The sequence below is a fragment of the Bacillus rossius genome, chromosome 3 (genome assembly GCF_032445375.1).
Source record: "Bacillus rossius redtenbacheri isolate Brsri chromosome 3, Brsri_v3, whole genome shotgun sequence".
Lineage (NCBI taxonomy): Eukaryota > Metazoa > Arthropoda > Insecta > Phasmatodea > Bacillidae > Bacillus > Bacillus rossius.
In genome coordinates this window covers 24,255,860-24,276,054 of record NC_086332.1, presented here as the reverse complement: position 1 = coordinate 24,276,054, position 20,195 = coordinate 24,255,860, and the positions used below count along the sequence as shown (strand labels likewise).

The 20,195-nt window shown below is 36.2% G+C and overlaps 2 protein-coding genes across 2 annotated transcripts in view; one reads left to right on the top strand and one right to left on the bottom strand.

Moving 5' to 3' along the window:
- Positions 1-7,901, top strand: part of LOC134530370 (BLOC-3 complex member HPS1) — a 28,069-nt gene extending 20,168 nt beyond the window's left edge. Inside the window, exons 8-10 of the mRNA XM_063365134.1 lie at positions 2,324-2,437; positions 2,530-2,615; positions 3,955-7,901. Coding sequence (XP_063221204.1) covers positions 2,324-2,437; positions 2,530-2,615; positions 3,955-4,132 — 378 coding nt within the window. The 3' untranslated portion in view covers positions 4,133-7,901. The remainder of the gene's footprint in view (positions 1-2,323; positions 2,438-2,529; positions 2,616-3,954) is intronic.
- A 2,611-nt stretch (positions 7,902-10,512) lies between these two features.
- Positions 10,513-20,195, bottom strand: part of LOC134530371 (BRCA1-A complex subunit Abraxas 1-like) — a 28,125-nt gene continuing 18,442 nt past the window's right edge. The window contains exons 5-7 of the mRNA XM_063365135.1: positions 20,058-20,180; positions 13,411-13,580; positions 10,513-12,572 (exon numbers count right to left, since the gene is read on the bottom strand). Of these exons, the coding sequence (XP_063221205.1) occupies positions 11,761-12,572; positions 13,411-13,580; positions 20,058-20,180 (1,105 nt within the window). The 3' untranslated portion in view covers positions 10,513-11,760. The remainder of the gene's footprint in view (positions 12,573-13,410; positions 13,581-20,057; positions 20,181-20,195) is intronic.

Sequence of the window (20,195 nt, the reverse complement as noted above, 5' to 3'; positions counted from 1 at the left end):
CGAGGACGGCTAGTGTTTTAATTCAATCTTGTTTGTTGACTGTGCTGCCTGGGAGAGAGTGTTGCGAACAGTTCGAATCAGGTGTAACAAAAATTAAATTTTTGTAGCTCTGGAAACGAGAGGCCCGTGATTCAGATCAGCTATGGCTTCACGCCGGAAATCGTAAATAAACAGTCTGTTAGTACAGGCAGACAACAAGAATGATTTCAGAACAAATAAGATGGCTCTATAGTTTACTTGGCAGGGGAAATTTGAGGACACGTAGTGACGTAGTAGAAAAACAGAATGTTTTGGAAGCCTTCTGTGTCAGACTCTGTAAACGAAAGTTTCCAGTAGGGGCAATCGGCCTGAGACGTAGCAGACAACACATATATACACTCGATACAAGTGTTTTTCTGAATGACTTATTTACAAACAGATACAGCTCAGCTGGATGATTTTTTCAGTGTAGTCTTTTTAATATTCAAACAACACTTAATTCAGTTTTCCAAGGTAGTGTGTCTGTTGCTCTCCCATGATGACGAAAGTCACAAATTGTAGAAAAACTAGTTTACTGAAAGTCTAAGAAAAGTCCTTTTAAAAACTTTTTGTTTAACTCATATTTGGGTTTCATGTGTCTGAAACTTCAGTGTTAGATAACATTAAATTGTTACAGTGCTTTGCATTTGAGAAATTAAAGTCATGTGTAAAAGCCAATTATTTTGCTAAGTTATGTTTATGAAATCAGTGGTAAGACATTACCGTGTCTATTTGCTTCAGTTTTTTTTGGAAGACATGAGGAGGTAAAAATGATGGTTACGTGTTTTTTTCTGTGTACAGTCTTAAAGACATACTCAGTTTTCATTTTACTTCATCCAGATTTAGCAGCTTTTGACTGGAATTTTAAGTTGGCCTATATCGATAAAGGCTGTATGTATAGTTTATTAGTCTGGCCAACTCTGTGATGACACTAGAGGTCATAGGTGTGCTTAAGTTCTGGTAATAGATGGAGCCCAGCTGTTAACCCCTTGATTTGATACATGGAAAAAAATTTTTTTAATGAGTCTTTTATACTGATTAGTCATCGGCTGTGCTGCGAGCCTGTAGACATGGTAGATGTTGGCCAATAAAATTTGGTGATGCAGTGTACATCTGTATTCACTCTACGGGATTTGTAAACTGCAGGAGAGATTATTTTCACCTGTCAGACGCACTGGATTTAAGTCACAGAATAGTAGCCATATTCTTTTCAGAAGCACAATTTTGAATTTGTGCTTACCCTGATTTTGCAGGCAGAAGAGAGGTGCAGGGTGGTTGTCAAGCAGTAGTAGCCCGGTTACACATCAACAGTTCTAATAACATTGATCCTCAAACTGATGCTGGTGCATGTATCTACTTATGTATGGTCAGCATATTTTTAAAGGCAAAGAGAAATAAAAATACCACACCCAACGAGATTTTTCAACCTTCCTGGCCATTGATACTCATGCCTAGGGGCGTACAGATTTGTATGCAGAGGGTTGATATGGGGAGGGGAGGTGATGTATCCCGCTCCCCCTAAATCCTAAAAAATCTATCGTTCCCACCAACAAATGTAAAGAATTTGTAAGCAAACAGTGGACAAAGTGGTTCTACCCTCTGCGAAGTGAAATACTCTGCATATGCTCCTTGTCATTCCCTTCCACCATTTCCCCTTCCCTCTCACGCTTGTAACCCCAGCGCAGCGCAAGACATTTGGCCCATACGATACATGCTGCCGGACTTGGAAAGGGTTTGGTAAACAAGTGCACTAGTGCATTAATCAGAAAGAAGTGCTATCAACATTTCAATACTGTCAAGCTGACAACAGTACCCTGAGGGACAAGGCACAATGGTATTATTGCATTGGTAGTGTACTATTGGAAGTGGTGCATGACATCAGGTTCTTTACAAATACCAAGTGAACCAGTTTCAAGAATTTTTTTTCAGAACCTTTTAACAAAATTTCCTGCAATTTTTTTTACGAAAGTTTATTTTGAAATCTACATATAATACCAAAATCAAGCATGAGCAAATGTAAAGAAAATTTTCGACAGTTTTCAAGAATGTACAGATTTCTAAGTTTGAATGTTAAAACATTTTCAGAGATAATTTCCACATGCGAGTATAAACTGAAATGTTGTGTCAAAAAACCAAAAATAAAATTAGCAAAATGATGTTAGAAATTAAAGTTTCTTGGCTTCCAGCACCATTGCTGTTTATTGAGGGACTTTCATGATCAGTCCTTCAGTTTCCTCACTTCTTGATTATAGGCACTTCCGTAACCTGTAGACATCCTGGACATAGTGCTGATTATTGTTTACAGATCTGGACCATGGTTGAGTTCAGCAGGAAACATCTGCAGGAGGGCCACTTCGCCTTGATGTGGAAGGACACGACATTCAACTACGCATACTTCCTGTGGTTCGAGGATGCCTCTGTGAGTAGGGGGGAGTGTTTTCGGCATGTGGTGACTGGCCATATCAGGTTGTTCCAGGCACTCCACTCACTGCTGTTTTTCTTTCCTTGCAGGGCTGCCCACTCAAGGTTAAAGTGTTTCCAACCGCGGCCCTGAAAAGTTTCCCGAGGCCAGGAATACTGTGTGGAGACTTTTACCAGTAAGTGGCATTATGTTGGAGAACGTTGTAGCTTGCTCGTACTGGAGTAACATGACTACCAAGTGAACATGTCACACGGAATGTTTCCGTAGTCCGTACAAATGATTTGAACTTTGTAAAACTTAAGTCACCTTCGTCCCTCCCTTGCCATAGCAGGCTGGCAATTGTTCCTATTGTGAGTCTTGCAAGTGTTGTATCATGTGCGATGATAGTTTTTCCATATCAGTCAGGAAACCCCACACGACTCTCACATCTTCACATGTCTTTATTTCATGCTGCCCTAGCCCAACACATCTCACCCAATACGTTCTTGAGGTCATGGAGGTTGTTCTGGGAAAACAGGGCGGTCAAGAGGGCAAGACATGCAAGGGAAAATACTTGGGGCCCGGTTGAGTTACAATTTTTTTTTTAATGCTTGGTTTTACCATGATAGAATGAAAATTACAAGTCTACTATTCTTAGGAGTCAGAAGAAACATTTCAAGTAGTTTGATACACACATATCATGTTTACAGTTATTGACACAGTAACATGTGCAGTCTTTAGATTTATTTTTTAACCGTGGGGTTTAAAAATTGTACATAAAATAAATACTGGGCTCTCTGTCTCTCTTGATTCTCCTTCCTTGAGTGTTTAGATCTTCATCTTTGTCAAAGACATGTGTAGGGCCAAAGTGTGATCATGCTGTTTCAAACAAAATCAACTTCAACTGTCAGAGCCTCCAGCTTATTTGAATACTTTGAACACATCAAACGTTTTTATTCAGTGAAGGCATTTGAATATGAAACTTTTTGTTCTAATATGTTGTCAGAACATGTATAAGATAGGTGAAAATTAAGTTGAATTTCATGAGTTTTTAATAGGAATGACTGGCAGTATTAGATTTAAAAACTTGCAGATCAAATGGTTGTACTTCACTCTTGATCGCACCCTCCTACAAATAATTCCATTGAGACCACGGCAGTAGATGATGAAAATGCAGTGGCATGTAACACCTCACTAAAAGAATACTAATATTTTTACGTCGGTGGCAATTCCAAACTTTTTCACGGGTGAAGTTGCTTGGCTTCTGGGTTCTAGCCATGTCGAAGGCAAAGACTTCACCGAAGTTTCGTTTGACCTTGTAGTCCCCATGTTCAGGGTAGCAGTTAGCTACCTGGAGATGGTTACTGCTAGGTCAGCCGACGACTACAAACAATGACTGCGAAAGCCTGCAATCTTTTCAAGTTTTCGCGTGTGGTTTGTGTCATTCTAGACGAAGAACGTCCAACAGGTAGCAGTAGCCTCACGTCAGGTAAATGCACTCGGCCGCGGGGCTGAAGTGTGCCCGGTGGTTGCAGGAGGCTGACGGAGGCGTGCTTCCCCAAGGCGATGCCCGGGAAGGTGCGGTGCTACGAGCTGTACTGCATCCACCTGGGGCTGGCGACGTCGTCGTGCGTGCTGGAGCACTCGCGGAGGCTGGCGGCGACCATCTGGGAGGTCACCGGCGCCCCCAAGAGCCCCCTCGACATCCTGTAGCTTCCACTCGAACCTCGCAAGCCAACATATTATGAGGCCACTCCAGTGTTTCAGGGGCACTACGCAACCCACGTTAACCTCATAAGATTCAATGCTATTTTCATTTTGCTTATAACTAATATAGATTTCGAAATGATGCTTGCTTGATATGTAAGACAACGATGCTCTTATCAAAGCCCCTTTCTTCAAAAACGTGTATAAATTATGGTTTTATACTAATCTTTACTAATATGCATAAGTGTATTGTCTAGGTTTGAACCATAATTTATGCACGTTTTTGAAGAAAGGGGCTTTGATAAGAGCATCGTTGTCTTGCATATCAAGCAAGCATCATTTCGTAATCTATAATAGTTAATTAGTTATAAGCAAAATGAAAATAGCATTGAATCTTATGAGGCTAACGCGGGTTGTGTAGTGCCCCTGAAACACTGGAGTGGCCTCTTAAGGGGTAGTATCCTAAACTACTTTGCTCCATATTTTCGTGTTTTTATTCATCAATTTAAATAAGTTTATGATGTAACTATTGTTAATTATTTATAAAGTGTTTTATAAATTTAATACATAATTATTTAATTCATTTTAGAAGCTTTAAAGGCCAGTATTTATATCAACCCTAGCATGAACTAAGAGCATGTAATTGTGCTGTATACAGTTTTAAATTAATCATTTGTTGTAGACACTGACATGTATTACGTATTTTGTTGTATATTCATAAATCAGCAAAAATTTTGATTACCCAAAACCGTGAAAATCTAAGGTTTTTAGGATTGTGAGAAAATAAATTTCTTATTGATTTATGAATGACATACAAAAAATTAAGTAAGATACGACAAAGGCTACACGCAAAAGATAAATTTAAAACTATAATCACAATTATTCATGCTCTTCGTTCATGCTGTGGTTGACATAAAAATTGGCCTTTAACTTACTAACCACTTTAAAAATTACTTTTTATATTTATAAAACATTTTATAAAATAACAAACAATAGTTGGAAAATAGTTGATTTAAATAATGAGCAAAAAACAATTCATGCAAACAAAATAATTTAGAATACTACCATCTTAAGCAACGTACATTCCCCTGAGCACAAGTTCGTCCTAACATCGCACTGTATGTACTTAATTTTTTTAAATGACGTATGTTTATTTCCATGCAGCTATTGACTGAGTTAGTGATTTTTTTGTATTGTAATTTAAGCATTTTTTTTTTATGTTTTTAAATTTTTATTATATATATATGGTATATGCCTATTTTTATAAGATCTTTTTTTTGTATTCTATTTAATGAATTTTAAAAGTTGACCAACAAAGGTTATTTTATTGTACTGTATTATTTTGAGACTAAACAGTCACAGAACAACTGAGAACTGTTTTTGTGTTAGTTTCATTAAAGGAGATTGCTATTAAGAATCATTGTTTAATGGATGGATGTCTGCTAATTAAATTAGCTCAAATTTCACTGTCTGCAAAAGAAGTATCCTGCAATGAAATGAAGTTTGAAAACACAAGCTGGAAATTATTCCTGAATGCATGTGTGTGGCAGCACAACCATGATTCTCAAATTGGCAAACAAAATTTCACAATGCACACATCTCTCGCCCTCGCCTTTCTACCTCTCCAGCAAGACTTGAGTCCTAGATTCTTATTTTGCTTTATTGTTTGCAAATGTTGACTTCGACCTAACATAGGTCATAAATTTAATATTTTGTAAAATATTAAAAGCTGTGAATTTAAATGTCAGGCATATTTTTAGCTTGTAGCCAGGTCTTATCAACAGCATACAACCAGCAACAACTTATCACCTGACAATACTTTTCAAATGGGAACAGTTATTTGTTTACTAAGTGCTTCATTGGCTACAAATTGAAAATTTAGTGAAGAGGGTTGGAAAAAAACACTATGGAGTCCTAATTCTTTCCTCTTTTGATGGGGAGTGCAGGTGAGTGTAATCTGTCTTAAATGCATCATATTCAAAATAATTTTCACGGCCTCAATCCCATCTTTTTGAAATAATGTCATTGAAAAGGCAGATATTTAAAAAACATGCTGGAAACCATTTCACATTTTGTCACATGTTTAGAGAACCTTTTAAGAGTCAAATGAGGATATTTATTTACCTACAAACTCTACACCAACAAATGCAAATGAAAATAACTTGCACAAACAAAAAAAAAAAAACATTTGCAACATTCAGATTATTTATTGTATTCTGAAATCAAGCTACATTTAAAAATTTATACAATTATAAACATTTCTTTGTACTTTCTATGGTAAAGTAAAAAAAAAAATCTAGTAACTAGCTTTTGAAAGAAAAAGATCCCACGTATTTTAGCCCAATTACTGTGATGCGGCTTATTTTGGATGATTCTGTTCAAACTGAATTTACGACCCAGTTACAATCCCATTAAATACAGCAGTTGACATCACGTGCAGCTCGAGGTACTAATTCAGGAAGTGGGTTACAAAGTTTTGGCTCAATCAGCGCCAAGACACAGGGCTTTGCGTGTCGCTTGTCGGTGTAGCCCCTGCTTAAAGCACGAGCGTCTGACTCAGCACCACTAAGAGGTAAGGAAAGGACAATTTACATCAGCAGCAGTCCATCACAAGTGCGTCAGCTCTGTACCTGGCAACCAGTTTTAGAAGAAACTTTCAAGCGATACCTCATGTCATAAGACACGGGCAACCAGTTTTAGAAGAAACTTTCAAGCGATACCTCATGTCATAAGACACTGGCAACCAGTTTTAGAAGAAACTTTCAAGCGATGCCTCATGTCATAAGACACGGGCAACCAGTTTTAGAAGAAACTTTCAAGCGATACCTCATGTCATATGACACGGGCAACCAGTTTTAGAAGAAACTTTCAAGCGATGCCTCATGTCATAAGACACGGGCAACCAGTTTTAGAAGAAACTTTCAAGCGATACCTCATGTCATATGACACGGGCAACCAGTTTTAAAAGAGACTTTCAAGCGATACCTCATGTCATAAGACACGGGCAACCAGTTTTAGAAGAAACTTTCAAGCGATACTTCATAAGACACGAGCTTTCAAAGTAGAGTGTGCAACGCTATATAAGTTGCAGCCTTCCACGACAGACAGGCAGATCGGACCAGTTGCATGTACCTATTTAGTGGTAGTATTCACGTAACTTTCCCTTGAAAGAAAAAAAAGGATAACGTTTGAACTATTTGAGGATTTGGTACCGAAATTTGGGAACCTGTTCGTGAATACACGACGCACCCAGCAGTAACGTGGAGGAACAAATGTTGTCATCTTCCTGCCTCCGGTACCACCAGCAGCATGCAGCAGCTGCGAGGTCAGGGAACTGTCAATTCTTTGAAGCACTTCTTCACAATGCAGGTGCAGTGCTTGCTGCAGAATGTCAATGGGGAAGCAATTTCTCAACATATGGATGTGTTTGGTGCCACTTGTGCAATAGCTGTTGCTTAAGAGATAAAAGCAACAGTGTGTGTGCTAACTTCCTAACTATGTATTTATTCCAGTGGAGTTGGAGATGAAAAGGGGAGAAAAGAGTAATTCCAAGAACTGGAACAGAGATGATTTGTGTACAGTGGCGTAGCCAGGATTTGTGTATGGGGGGTGTTAAGAAGCATGGCCTCCCTCCCTCCCCCCCCCCTCCCCTGTATTAAAGCGGGGGATTTTAAGGTGTAAAATAGTGCTATTTTAGCAGTTTTTGGTACTTAAATTTAAATATTGTAATGGTAAATTTTTTTTATTAATTTAATATGAAATTTGTTTGAGTGATGAATAAGAAATTAATTAAAGTTTTGGTGCTAGGGGGGGGGGTGTTAACCCCTTAAACACCCCCCCCCCCCCCCCCCCCCCCCCGCCCCCGGCTACGCCCCTGATTGTGTATAAATCAATGCTCGTGTGAGGATCTGTGGCTGAATGATCGATTTCAAGCCAGATAAATAACACTTGTCATTCATAAAGAGAACGCAGGCTGCAGCAAAGGTACTGAACATGCTGATTAACTTCAAGTTTAAAAAATGCTTGTTTCAGACGAATCTAATTTTTAATATGTTGAGAAGTTTTTTTTTAACGTGCTCGTAATTAAAAGCACCATGTTTGAATTTACACAAAAAAAAAAAAAAGCAGTCCTAGCACAGTTATTGCATCTAAAGTTTTTAGCTTTATCTTTCATTATTAATTAGGGGCATGCACTTAAGTCTGTATTTTTTAAAACAAACATTGATAGTTTTTTTTCCTTTATATATTCACTTTTTATTCATACAGTGAGGTGTTATTTTAAAATATTAATTTTTAAGTTATAAGGCAAATGAAAATGACTCAAATCACAGTAGTGCTAAAATTTGAATAAACAACAAACTAGGCACAAACTAAACATGACTTTAATTCCACGTGTGTCCAACTTCTGGTCCCATCACGACTGAAAACACCAATGTAAATAAATATTGTTAAACGTTCTCTTACTTTTGGTTCACCAAGAATACTATATTTTTACAGTGACCGACCTACCGTGATTAATTACTACTACAATATATAATTGCACAAATCTTCAGCTATGATTTGTCGTTTAGAAAACAGAATACAACTTATCCCCATCAAATATAAGTATCAGCCATCATGCTCATCTCATGGAAATAAATTTTTTTTTTAAGTATGGCACCTATGGAACAGTGTAATTTTTAAAAACAAATACTGGTAATGCAAGTTTTCCTTTATTTTATTGTGAACTGTATTTTAAAATGTAGATAACTTCATCTTTGGTTGCTAGTAAACTTTTTTTTTTTTATCAAAATTCCCAAAAGGGCCAGGGCCTGTGCTTACTGGACACGAACGATTGCATTTGTCAACAACATACTAGTTTCATTCCGCTGATGTATAGTACGTATAGGTAATTATTTTTTATTATGACTTGTACGCAAGCTGCAATGTTACTTTCTAAATCAGAATAGTCTGACCCGTACAACAATTTTGTGATGAGAAAACAATTTTCCAAACATTTTTAAATAAATGTGCAAATCAACAAATGTTACACTGTCAGGATGGTGTCCTTGTTTATTTAAATCATCTTCAAAGAAAGATTGTTTTTGTACATTATCTGTCTAATGTATTTAAAATTATAAATAGGATGTATATAATGAGTAAATAATGTATAGACTTCAAATTTTAAAGTACAATTGGGAGATTGTGTGTAAATTTAATGTTGATTCTTTATAGATATACTAGTTAATCATATTTTGTACGGACATATTTGCAATAATTATAGCCACCAAATTAAAATAAGCAAATTTGTGTATATTATATGCACATTAATGTAAATAAATATAGAGATTTTAAGAGCTAAGGATGGTTTTCATGAAAAACATAGGTTAACTTATCATCATTATTAAAAACATCAACGAATACAACATTTAGCATCTAAAAAAACTTTTAAAAAATCCTTAATTTTTTTCCTTGAATATCACAGCAGCAAAGTACAACAACAAAACATTTTGTTATAACATAAAAAAATATAAACAATGACCTAGATCCTGAACCCGAGGAATTCTGAGCGGTTCCTAGTTCCTGATTTTATTTTGGACAAAATTACATTTCTTTAGTTTTACGTTGTGCGCTTGGTAGTGCTTGAATCGTTTGAAGCCACTGTCTGAGGAAAAAAATAAGAAATTTGGCTTAACCTTCCACAATATTTCTTTTGGGGCCTGATAGTATTTATTCAGGGGTTTGTACGTGATATTGAGAGTAGAAGTACGCGTGTGGCTGGTAGGAGGAGAAAGTGCTAGTCACATGGTTCACCTCTAAGTCTTCATTACTCGAGTCAAATACCAGAGGCGACAGCAAGTAGTAGCCAAAAGCATGTCTTCAGCTGCCTGCCGGCTGGCTCTATGTTCAAGCAACAAGCATGCACGCTTTTACCAGAAAAATGGGCAACCTATATATATGCTAGTAAAACTTATTTAAAGCAAATTTTGCACAATTTGTACTGTTTTACCAAATGATAAATTCATTAAATATCACTCATATCAGCAAGTTATATTAGCTTACTTTCCAATAATAAAATATGATTTTTTTTTTTTGCTACAAAAATAATTACGATATTTAGAGCATATTTTGCTTAAGCATGTGGCTGTTATGGATGAAAATAGTTTATTTGGCAACAATAAAAGGTTATACATAACCTCCAATGGCATAATTTTATTCTGAACAAACCTACCTATTAATAATAAATGAAAAAGATCAACATTACGACCTTCAATTATCCTGAAAGTAGCAGTGTAAATGAACATACTCCTGGCGTATCAGCCAAAGCTACGCATGTGCAATTGTGGAATATGCAGGCCCTTCAAAACAAATATATTACATATTTTACACAAAATCAATCACAGAACTAGTGCTCACATTTAATGGGGTTAAGAATATTACATATCATTACAAAAACATTTCCACTGAATATTGTTAAATTTGTAGACACTATAGCAATAAAAATTTCAAGTTGGTAAGTACTTTTAATAAATAAACATTAAGGGTAAAAACATAAATTTTACTTTCAAGATGTAAAAAAAAAAAAATGTACTCCACTAAAAGAATAGTAAGAAAACATTATCAACTTAATTAAAAATACTAAAACAAATTTGATTACTAAACTAAACTAAAAGCCAATTTCAAAAAAATGCTGCATAACTTAATTTCTTTTAACTCACATGGAAAATAAAACAATTGGGTAATTAACAACTTCCCACTATCTCATGTAAAATAAATAAATAAAACCTTTTCCTATTACATTTTTAAGAACTACCAAGATCAAAAAATTATCTTTCAAATTCTTCAGCACACAATCAACAACATTTTGTTAAAATTAGTCAGAGAACTACTGTGCTTTTCCTATTATACAGACTACACTGGAAAATCATCGTAACAAATTATGACAAATTTAAGATATTAAATTACACAAAAGCCATTCTCTAAAAAATTTCCACTAGAAAAAGTTAAATAAATACTAATCACTTCACGAAGTAGCCAAAGGCACTCAGTTTAAATGTAAAAAGGTTTCACACTCTAGATACCTATCAACCAATTTTCCAATTTCCACTAATCATATCTCGTACCAAAATTAGCTATGAAAACTGATTACTCAAAAAATTTCTATAGCTGTCTATAAAATTAAATTGCTGATAATGTCTACAAACTAACAACTATTTCATGTAACTCTAAAATAATGAGCTACAATATGAATCATTATCCTGCTTCATCACAGCACGCAATAACATTTACACAATGATTTACTTTGAAATTGCTATATTTATATGTTAATGAGATTTTGCAACCCTATTGATAACACGTAGCACTAGTTTCTAAATAACATTTTTATTTCACCGTTAATCTTGTAATCAAAATATAATATTGATGGTAACGTAACACAACAATCATTGTCAGGTAAGAACTTCACTCGCACAATTTAAATACTTTCTGCTTGGTTGACAAGACAAAACCTAAAGCACAGCGCAAAAGGCACGTCTACAAGGTTGTTTGCTCGACAATACTCTGTATAAACATAGCTAAACTAACGACACAATACGTGCTGTGTTGGGTGTTGCACTGATCGCAAACCTCGCAGCGAGGGAACGGGCCTGCTCATCTCACTGCTCCTGGCGCTCCGCCCCGCTCACCACCTGCGCCATGGTGCGTGTGGACACCGAGCGCTGCCTCGGGCGCGAACAGTCTCCCTCCAGCTGTACCGGGATCAACACCACGCGCGGCGACAGTTCCTTTCCCACGCTGTTGCACGTCTCCTCCACCTGCTCCGCTCGCTTCGGAGCCCCTCCCTTCGCTCCCTTCGCCGCGGCCGCCTTGACGCCAGGCGTCGACTCCTCTCGGTTCGCACGCGCCGTCTTCTTGCTGGAAGGAGGGGACTGCGGTGCCTTGCCCGGCGAGGACGGCTGCAGGGGGGAACTTCTCCGGCGAGGAGGGGATGACTTCCCATGGTCGCTGGGGCTGATCTCCTCCACAGAGATGGGGATGATGGTCTCCTTGGACGGGGATGTCTGTCCCCTGCTCGGTTTACGTCGCGTCTGGAGTACCTCGGGGCGGTCTCCGCCCACGTCGCCGCCCGCCTGCTTCTTCCGCTGTCCTCTCCCCACGCCTCGCAGAGTTTTGCCACCGCTGACCAGAACAGGACTTTTTGTCGAACCCACGTCTATTTTCATTTCTGTAGTGAAGGAAAATGGATCATAAGAAGAACTAGGGCTTGGTTCACGTTTGCTTTTAGTAGGAGTGACAGAATAACTTGGTTCTATTTTGAGTTCAGTTTGGTTCATGATTAACTTTCCACTGTTATCACACAAAGGTTTCGTAGTAGTACGATTGACTTCATTGTTCACTACTGGTTGCAAGTCTATGATGGTGGCTGTAGATAAAGGCTCCTCTTTCAGCAGCTGTGGCAGCAATATTTCTACAAATACATTAAACACAAGATTAAGGACTGCCTAAGTAAGCACATATAGGAAATTCTAATAACCATTGGTTCTTTTTAAACTGTAATCTAAAACGAAGTTATACAAAAATACATACATACAAACAAATTACAAGTTTGCTTTTTTCCAAGATTAATCAAAATTAATCACACTTAAACTAGAATACTTTAACCAGAATGAATGTGATTTCAAATCCAAGTTCTTGCAAATTCTTAAATTCAGAGCAAGGGTAAAAATCAGACTGTATTTTAAGTAATAATAACTCTATCAGACCAAAATAATCATAACAATAAAAATTACATAGTATTATATTTAATGTTATAATTATGTAAGACTTTAATTTTAAAAAGTAAATAGGTATTTCTTCATCGCCTTTCAGCACAAATATTCACTATTAGAAACAATTTTTTTTTTTAATTTCGAGATACAAAATACTACAGACACCACTAAGGGTGGTAGCTAAAACTATAAAAAAAAATTTAGCTTGTTCAAATAATATTTTAAAATAATTTTAATCATTGCAAACTATAACGTGTAAGGCTAAACTATAGCCCATCCTACTAAGAAATTATTTTTTATTAAATTAAATTGTGATGAAAGAGTACATTGTAACATGAGCAAATGAAGGCATAACGGTGGAGGTGGACCTGGCAACCTAGAGACAACTTGCAACACTCCACAGACTCGAGATGGATCCTAGGTGGCTGTGGTCTCACTCACGACTCGGGCTGTGACTGAGTAATCATCAGGATCTCCAGAATGCTATGAAACAAGGTGTCCGGAGTGCTGCTGATGCCTGGAAGGACCGGGACTCACCGTTGGGCACTGAGCCGACGTGCGCCCGCAGGCTGGCTATCTGCGCCTCCATGTCGGTGATGTCGTTCTCGACGGCTTCGACGTCTGTCAGCAGGTTGCGCAGGTGGTCCTGGAGCGCGCGCTGCACACGAAGCATCAGGTCCTTGGGGGAACTGTCGCGGTAGCTGGACCTTCACCGGAAAAAAAAACAATACATGATACATAGCACAATGGATGAGCAGTGGTGCACTAAATGGCACATTAATACTAACCCAACTAAAGCCCACCGCACACGGTACAATATTTTCTACTAGTTTGCTTACTAGAATGCTTACTGGTTTCTGTACTGTGCAGGCTACAAGGTGCGCTACAAGTTTCTGCTGCACACGATTCTAGCTGCCATACTAGTTTTGTTAAGAGAATATTCTCCACAACAAATTTTCATTATGATAATTCACATTTTTTTACTGCATACAAACAAGGCTCTTCTGTGTATGCATTTATTAAAATGAGGAGTTGGTCACTAGTCCACTTCTTTCCGTCCATGTTTACCACGACATGCGCGCTTAAGAGTGTAAACAACCCCTCATGCTGTTTTCGTGATTTCTGATTGGCCACTCCTTAAATATTGGAACACACCAAGCAACGAAAATAGGACACTGTCTATTACGCAAAACCAGTAGCCCAGCTCGTACAGCTACTAGTATCCAGTTTGAATTCGAGTGAAGAAACTAGTAGTAGAGCCAGTACGACTCCTAGCTTACAATATTGTAAGGAATATTGTAATGTGTGCAGCGGGCTTAAATCGGAAGCAATTGCATTTATTAACCAAAATATCTTGCCTGCTGATTACAGGCCGCAAATTAATTTATTTACCAAACAAATACCCCACAAAACATTGTAACATATATTTAGGCTGAGTCTGACAGTTTCCACTATCTCACTATTTCTCATGCTGTGATAAGAAAGCTTCAAATGCTTAAAAATCAAACAAATGAACATAATAAAATACGAGTATTATCATAATGACGTTCACCAAGGCCAACAGTACCACAGTACCAAAAATCAGCTTACATTATTGTTTTATGGATTCTGGTAATTTTTACATTTAATATGACTGAGCTAATATGATGTGTGTTCTCATATTGTAAATAAACTTATAATATGAAACTCGGGACAATAAAATTAACGTAAATTTCTTAGAAATAACGCCTAGCGTGATAAATATACGAAAAGTATTAATTATTAGGGAAAGCCGGTAAATTTTTTCCCCCTTTTTAAAAATTAACTATAATTATGTTTAAAAAGATGATACTATTGATTTCTCAGGGCTAGCCAAACAGCAGGAGTACCAAATGCATCATTATGTAAATGCCTCAATGCTGAACCTGTGACATTTCCCCCTAGATCGGAACTATCATTGCCTGCGTTTGTGAGGGTTAATGGTGAAATTTTAGTGTGCAAAAAAATGCAATGAAATAAGCGTGCTTTACACAAAGGAAAATTACAGGTTGAAAGTACAATGCACATGCATGCAGAAACTGCTATAACCACAAAAGAAGTCGTCCAGATGGCGGACCCACGTGTGGCTAATGCACCCTTGCATGTTTCGTAAATAATGGGGGATGTACTAAGTGTATTGGTGTGCAAAAGTAAACTTTATGGTAATGAAACTATCCTGGAATACATTTTGTAAACACGAATAGTCATAACAAAATATAATAGCAACTTTAAAAATACCACTAATTTACTAGCCATAAAAACTGTGTTAGAACGAACATTGTGTCAAAATATATTGACCTAACATATTTAACATTAAATTTAAGATTTTGTTGGTTCTCCAAAGCATTACGAACAAGGCGCCATCTTCCAGATATTTTTCAAACTAAAAGTTGCAGTCCAATATATCCCGGCTTTGTACTTGAATACAAGGAATTTTATTAAAATTCCGCCCATCTAGCTAAAATTAATTAAAGAATTAATACTATAAAGTTTTCACACACGTTAGAAGTTATACTTCTACGGCATTACTAAAATATTAACCTGAAACATTTTAAAACACATGTAAATATTTGTTTGTAAATTTCTTTTTGCTTAAACGACTGAAATCAGTCTGTAAATATGTACTTCCTACAAACAAATTTACTGAGCTGATTAAACATTATTATTATTATTATTATTATTTAATATTTATATTGTTTTTAAAAAGGTAAAAAAAAAATTTTCCAGTGGGAAGAATTAAACCCCATCCCATTAAGATATTGGGACCATTTGAGTTTAGGGAGGAGACTATGTACTATCAAGAATGTATGTAATGCTATTTTGATATCTAATTTTAAAAATTAGGATGACATTTTACTACGACTATTTTACTTTACCATATATAGTCCAGGGTAGTTTCGCTATCATAAAGTATCAGGACCATTTGAGTTTAGGGAGGAGACTATGTAGTATGTACTATCAAGAATGTATGTAATGCTATTTTGATATCTAATTTTAAAAATTAGGATGACATTTTACTACAACTATTTTACTTTACCAAATATAGTCCAGGGTAGTTTCGCTATCATAAAGTTTCATTTGGCGCAACAATACGTTTGGTATGTATCCTAATGTTTACGAAATTGACTTTACACCAATGTGTTCCAAAATGTGTAAGGAAATATTCATGTAATATAAATGCTTAGAATAATACTCAACGATAAATATGTCACACCATTTATCTTTATAAGCCTACTATTGAATCATTTGTATGACAAATATGACATAGTGTAACGGGAGATAGGTGGTTATATACTTCAAAATTAAAGTGCTTATACGCGTATCACTGCTTGGTTTACACCAATCCTGTAAGGCCGTAATTTTTTTTTTCATTACACCATTCATTTAACAACTTTTCAATGTGAATCATTTATTCATTTCTGACTGTATCTAATGTCAAATTTATTCCCACTAGTAAAACCAACAGCATCAGACTTATATAAACGTTTCATAGAGTGCTTATTTATGATACGTATAATTGTGCATACAGTTAACTTACTTAAAACTAAAGTGCAACCAACATAACTGTGGCCTTCATGACATTCTGCATGCAGTAATACTTCTAGTTTTGTCTTAAATACTTGAACACGATGCATTACGTTCTCGAGTTCCCTGCCACTGGCTTGACTGAAGCTATCACAATCCGGTCTGTGGCCAGGCGACAACGGTACGGCCCGGTGGCATTCACATGGATGTAAAAACATTCGGTCCTTTACACCCAATAGCCGCAAATGAACTTGCCATAGTTGATGTTTGTACAACAGCAGACAGCGTAGTAAGACCTGTACGTGCATCTCTTCGCCCCCTTGTATAACTAACTGTATGTCACGGTACATCTGTTGTTTACAGAGTTGAAGCAGACTTTGTGGCGTCATGTCCAACTTTTATTTTTGCCTGTGGCGATATCGTACTAACTGAAATTTACATACGTATGTGCTATTCAAGACTGGGGCAGTAAAATTGACATTGCACTAAAAGAATTTGCGCAATTTGAAGACGTGCTAAATGGGGGATTGGTGTATATGGGTTTGTGTTGCTACATGTGGGTCCGCCATCTTTGTCCCACATTTCCAGCCATCAATTTCTATCCCATTTGTGCAAAATTACTCCTAACAAATGCTGCATACAAGATGTTTGCACAGCAAAAAATAATAATGCCTATTTTACTTCACTTGGTAGTGCAATATGCTAGCAAACATTAAGATGCAGGAAGGGGGGGGGGGGGGCTTATATTTTGAAGTTACTTTGGATACATGTAACTTTTCTGCATCAGACATGACATTATCACAAACCATGCTGGTTATGCAAACTAGTGTAGAGAACAAACACCGGAAAATCACCACAGGGCCTAAGCTTAAAATACTACATATTTATGTTGGAAATTAACAAAAAAAAAATCTAAAGTGTAAATTAGCAACAAAAAAAAAGCATCTATAGCAAGATGCTAATTTTACTGGCCCCTAAATATAGTGCACCACAACAGAATAACTTTATATCAACTTGTTTTAATCATCATTGTACTGTACAGATAAGAAATGAGAGTTGGAAAAAATTTATTTTCAGAAAATTTTCTGGAAAAAAAAAACCACATATTGTTAAGGAAATTTTCCATTTACCCCACTACTGACTTAGATTTACATAATTTGAAATAAATTAATATACTTATAATTAATTATCTTCTCCAGATTGGCAGGTACTATTTAAGCAATAGTTTTTTATTTGTATCAGTGGTAGCATGGGTCCTAAGTCCTAACCCAACTCTCCAATGTTAAGTGAGTCATTAGGAAATAGGAGAGACAAAAAGATATGTTTCATTTGGTTTGGTTTGTATAAAAAAGTTTAAAAAATGTATTTGTCTGTTCCTGTAAAAGTATAACTTGGAAAATGTTTTAAATTTACAAAAAAATATTCTCGGTAAATTACCAGAAAATTTTCCCAAGAATACTTTTCCGGAAAGTGAACATATATAAGTACAGGTATTAATTTGTTTTGAATCCATTTTAAAACTATATTGACGTTTCATAATCTGAAAAAATTGCTAATCCAGCATGGCCATAGTCCCAAACAAGCTTGATTAAAGAAGTTTTACCGTAAAATCTTTTGATTACATTAGATTATTGCACAATGTAAATATAGCACATTCATAATTTGTGTGAAGAAAATTATAGTGCTGAAGAAGGTGAAAAATGTGTGTATGCTATGGGGATGGGTAGATTCCACATTTCTTCAATTCCGATTCCACTACTTCCCTCAATTCCAGGTTCTATTCCGATTCTAATTCCCAATCTAACTTTTTTTCTGAATGAAATTATGGAAATTCAAGCTGGAGGTTAACCTAAAAAATAACACGTAAGAAGTCTAAATATACGTACATTTTTCTGAAAATTTACATTTGGAAATCTTGCAAGTATTGTGAAATACATAATTAAAACTCATCAAAATCCAGGATTTTGTGTTCTTGTGAAATTCCTGTGCCATGATCTTTAGCAGTCCTGATTGTTGTGTTTCAATTGATGTGTGCATCCATAATCATTTACACTGAAATTAAAACACTAACAGATCATGAGATATTTTCTGTTTATCGTAGTTCAAAATTATAATATATTTAATAATAACACAAACTATCATGGTAACGGAAAATGAAACATCAACACAAACGTACATTTTGTACACAAGGGAAGCAACATATTATACTCAAAAATAAATATTTAGCATTTCATTTAAAGACTTTATATACACATACATAAATCCTATTTATATCTAACTTTTTTAAAGCAAAAAATAAAAAGTATAAAAATATAATGTGAAAATAGCTTTAGTATATGATAGACTAAAGAAAAACTAAAAAATTTGTGAATATGGTTTGCCAGCCTGCGTTAAATTATTCACTTAAACATGGCATCAAGATTGCTCCTCAATGTTGGAAGTGACAAGATATTATTTTAACGAACAGAGAGAAAAGTGGTTAATGTTGCATTTATGAAATAAAGTTGTTATATTGAAATGAGTTTACAATCTTTTCCCTGCAAGTACAGAACTTTGGTTAGTACAGTGTTACAGATAAATGTAGGGGTTTGCTGTTGCAATATAAACCTTAAAATAATTTAACCCGGTATTAGTGTATTAGTGCTACGTAAGTTGTGAAAACATTGTCAGCTTACTGGCCAGCAAGTACGCAGTTGTGGCAGGAATCAATTTATGTGACACTATTTTACATCCAAATTATCGACAGTTCTTACAACCTAACATTCTAAATATGATATGATACCTTCTATGATACAATTCCTCCTTACAGCTTGAGAATCAACAGTTCTGATTCCAAGTATAATCGGTGGAATCGAAGCATAGAAGAATCGACATGCCCATCCCTAGCAGTGTGCTACCTAAGATCTAAATCACAAGCTGTGTGTAACAATTTGTACAAAAGGATAGTTTATAGAGGCATGAGATGCACTAATTACTCAAGCAACTAGTTCATTAGGCCAATAATAGTAGAAACTCTTTAATTTGAGACGTTCAGGACCACAGCTGCGATGGTTTAGAGATTTGCAGGATTATGACATGTCAATATAGTTATAATACTGAAAAAAAAAATTAACATTCAGTAGAATGATATTTAACTCTTTTGCTGCACAAAAAGGAAATGCATTTTTACCCACAAAGTAAAGCTATAGGCACCGAGCAGTCAATGGTTAATGGAAAGAATAACAATACAAAGAAACAAAACACAATATTAAAAAAAATTCATTTCTATGGAGGAAAAAAAAAATACCACCTCGAGGTATCGATTTTACAAAAGGCTAAACCAAATAAAATATAATTTGATCACAGACATTCATCGCAGCGTAGAAAAACATCCCATTCGACAACAGTTGCATGCTGCAAGTAAGCGATCTTTCATGCATTCCAGATAAGTTGAACAATGCGATTAAAGAGATCAAACTAGTCGTAATGAGATGCTGTATGTACAATTGTAAAATTGTGCGAACGCTATATGGAATCTGCTATAAAACAGGAATACTCTCGCAAACAAATCTGAACACAAGCGGCTTGAATGGTGCCGGATAACAGAATGCGGTTTTAAAGCTATGGCTGCAGCAGGCAAGATGGTAAATGAGAGCACACACCTCACTGAGTCTACAATGTTATTGAAGGTAGCAGATGCACACGCTATGCTAGGAACCATCTTGTACTCTGACTGCGACGTACCGCCCAGGTTCTGGATGCTCACGGACAGTGGCTTGAAGCTCCTGCGGAAAAAAGGG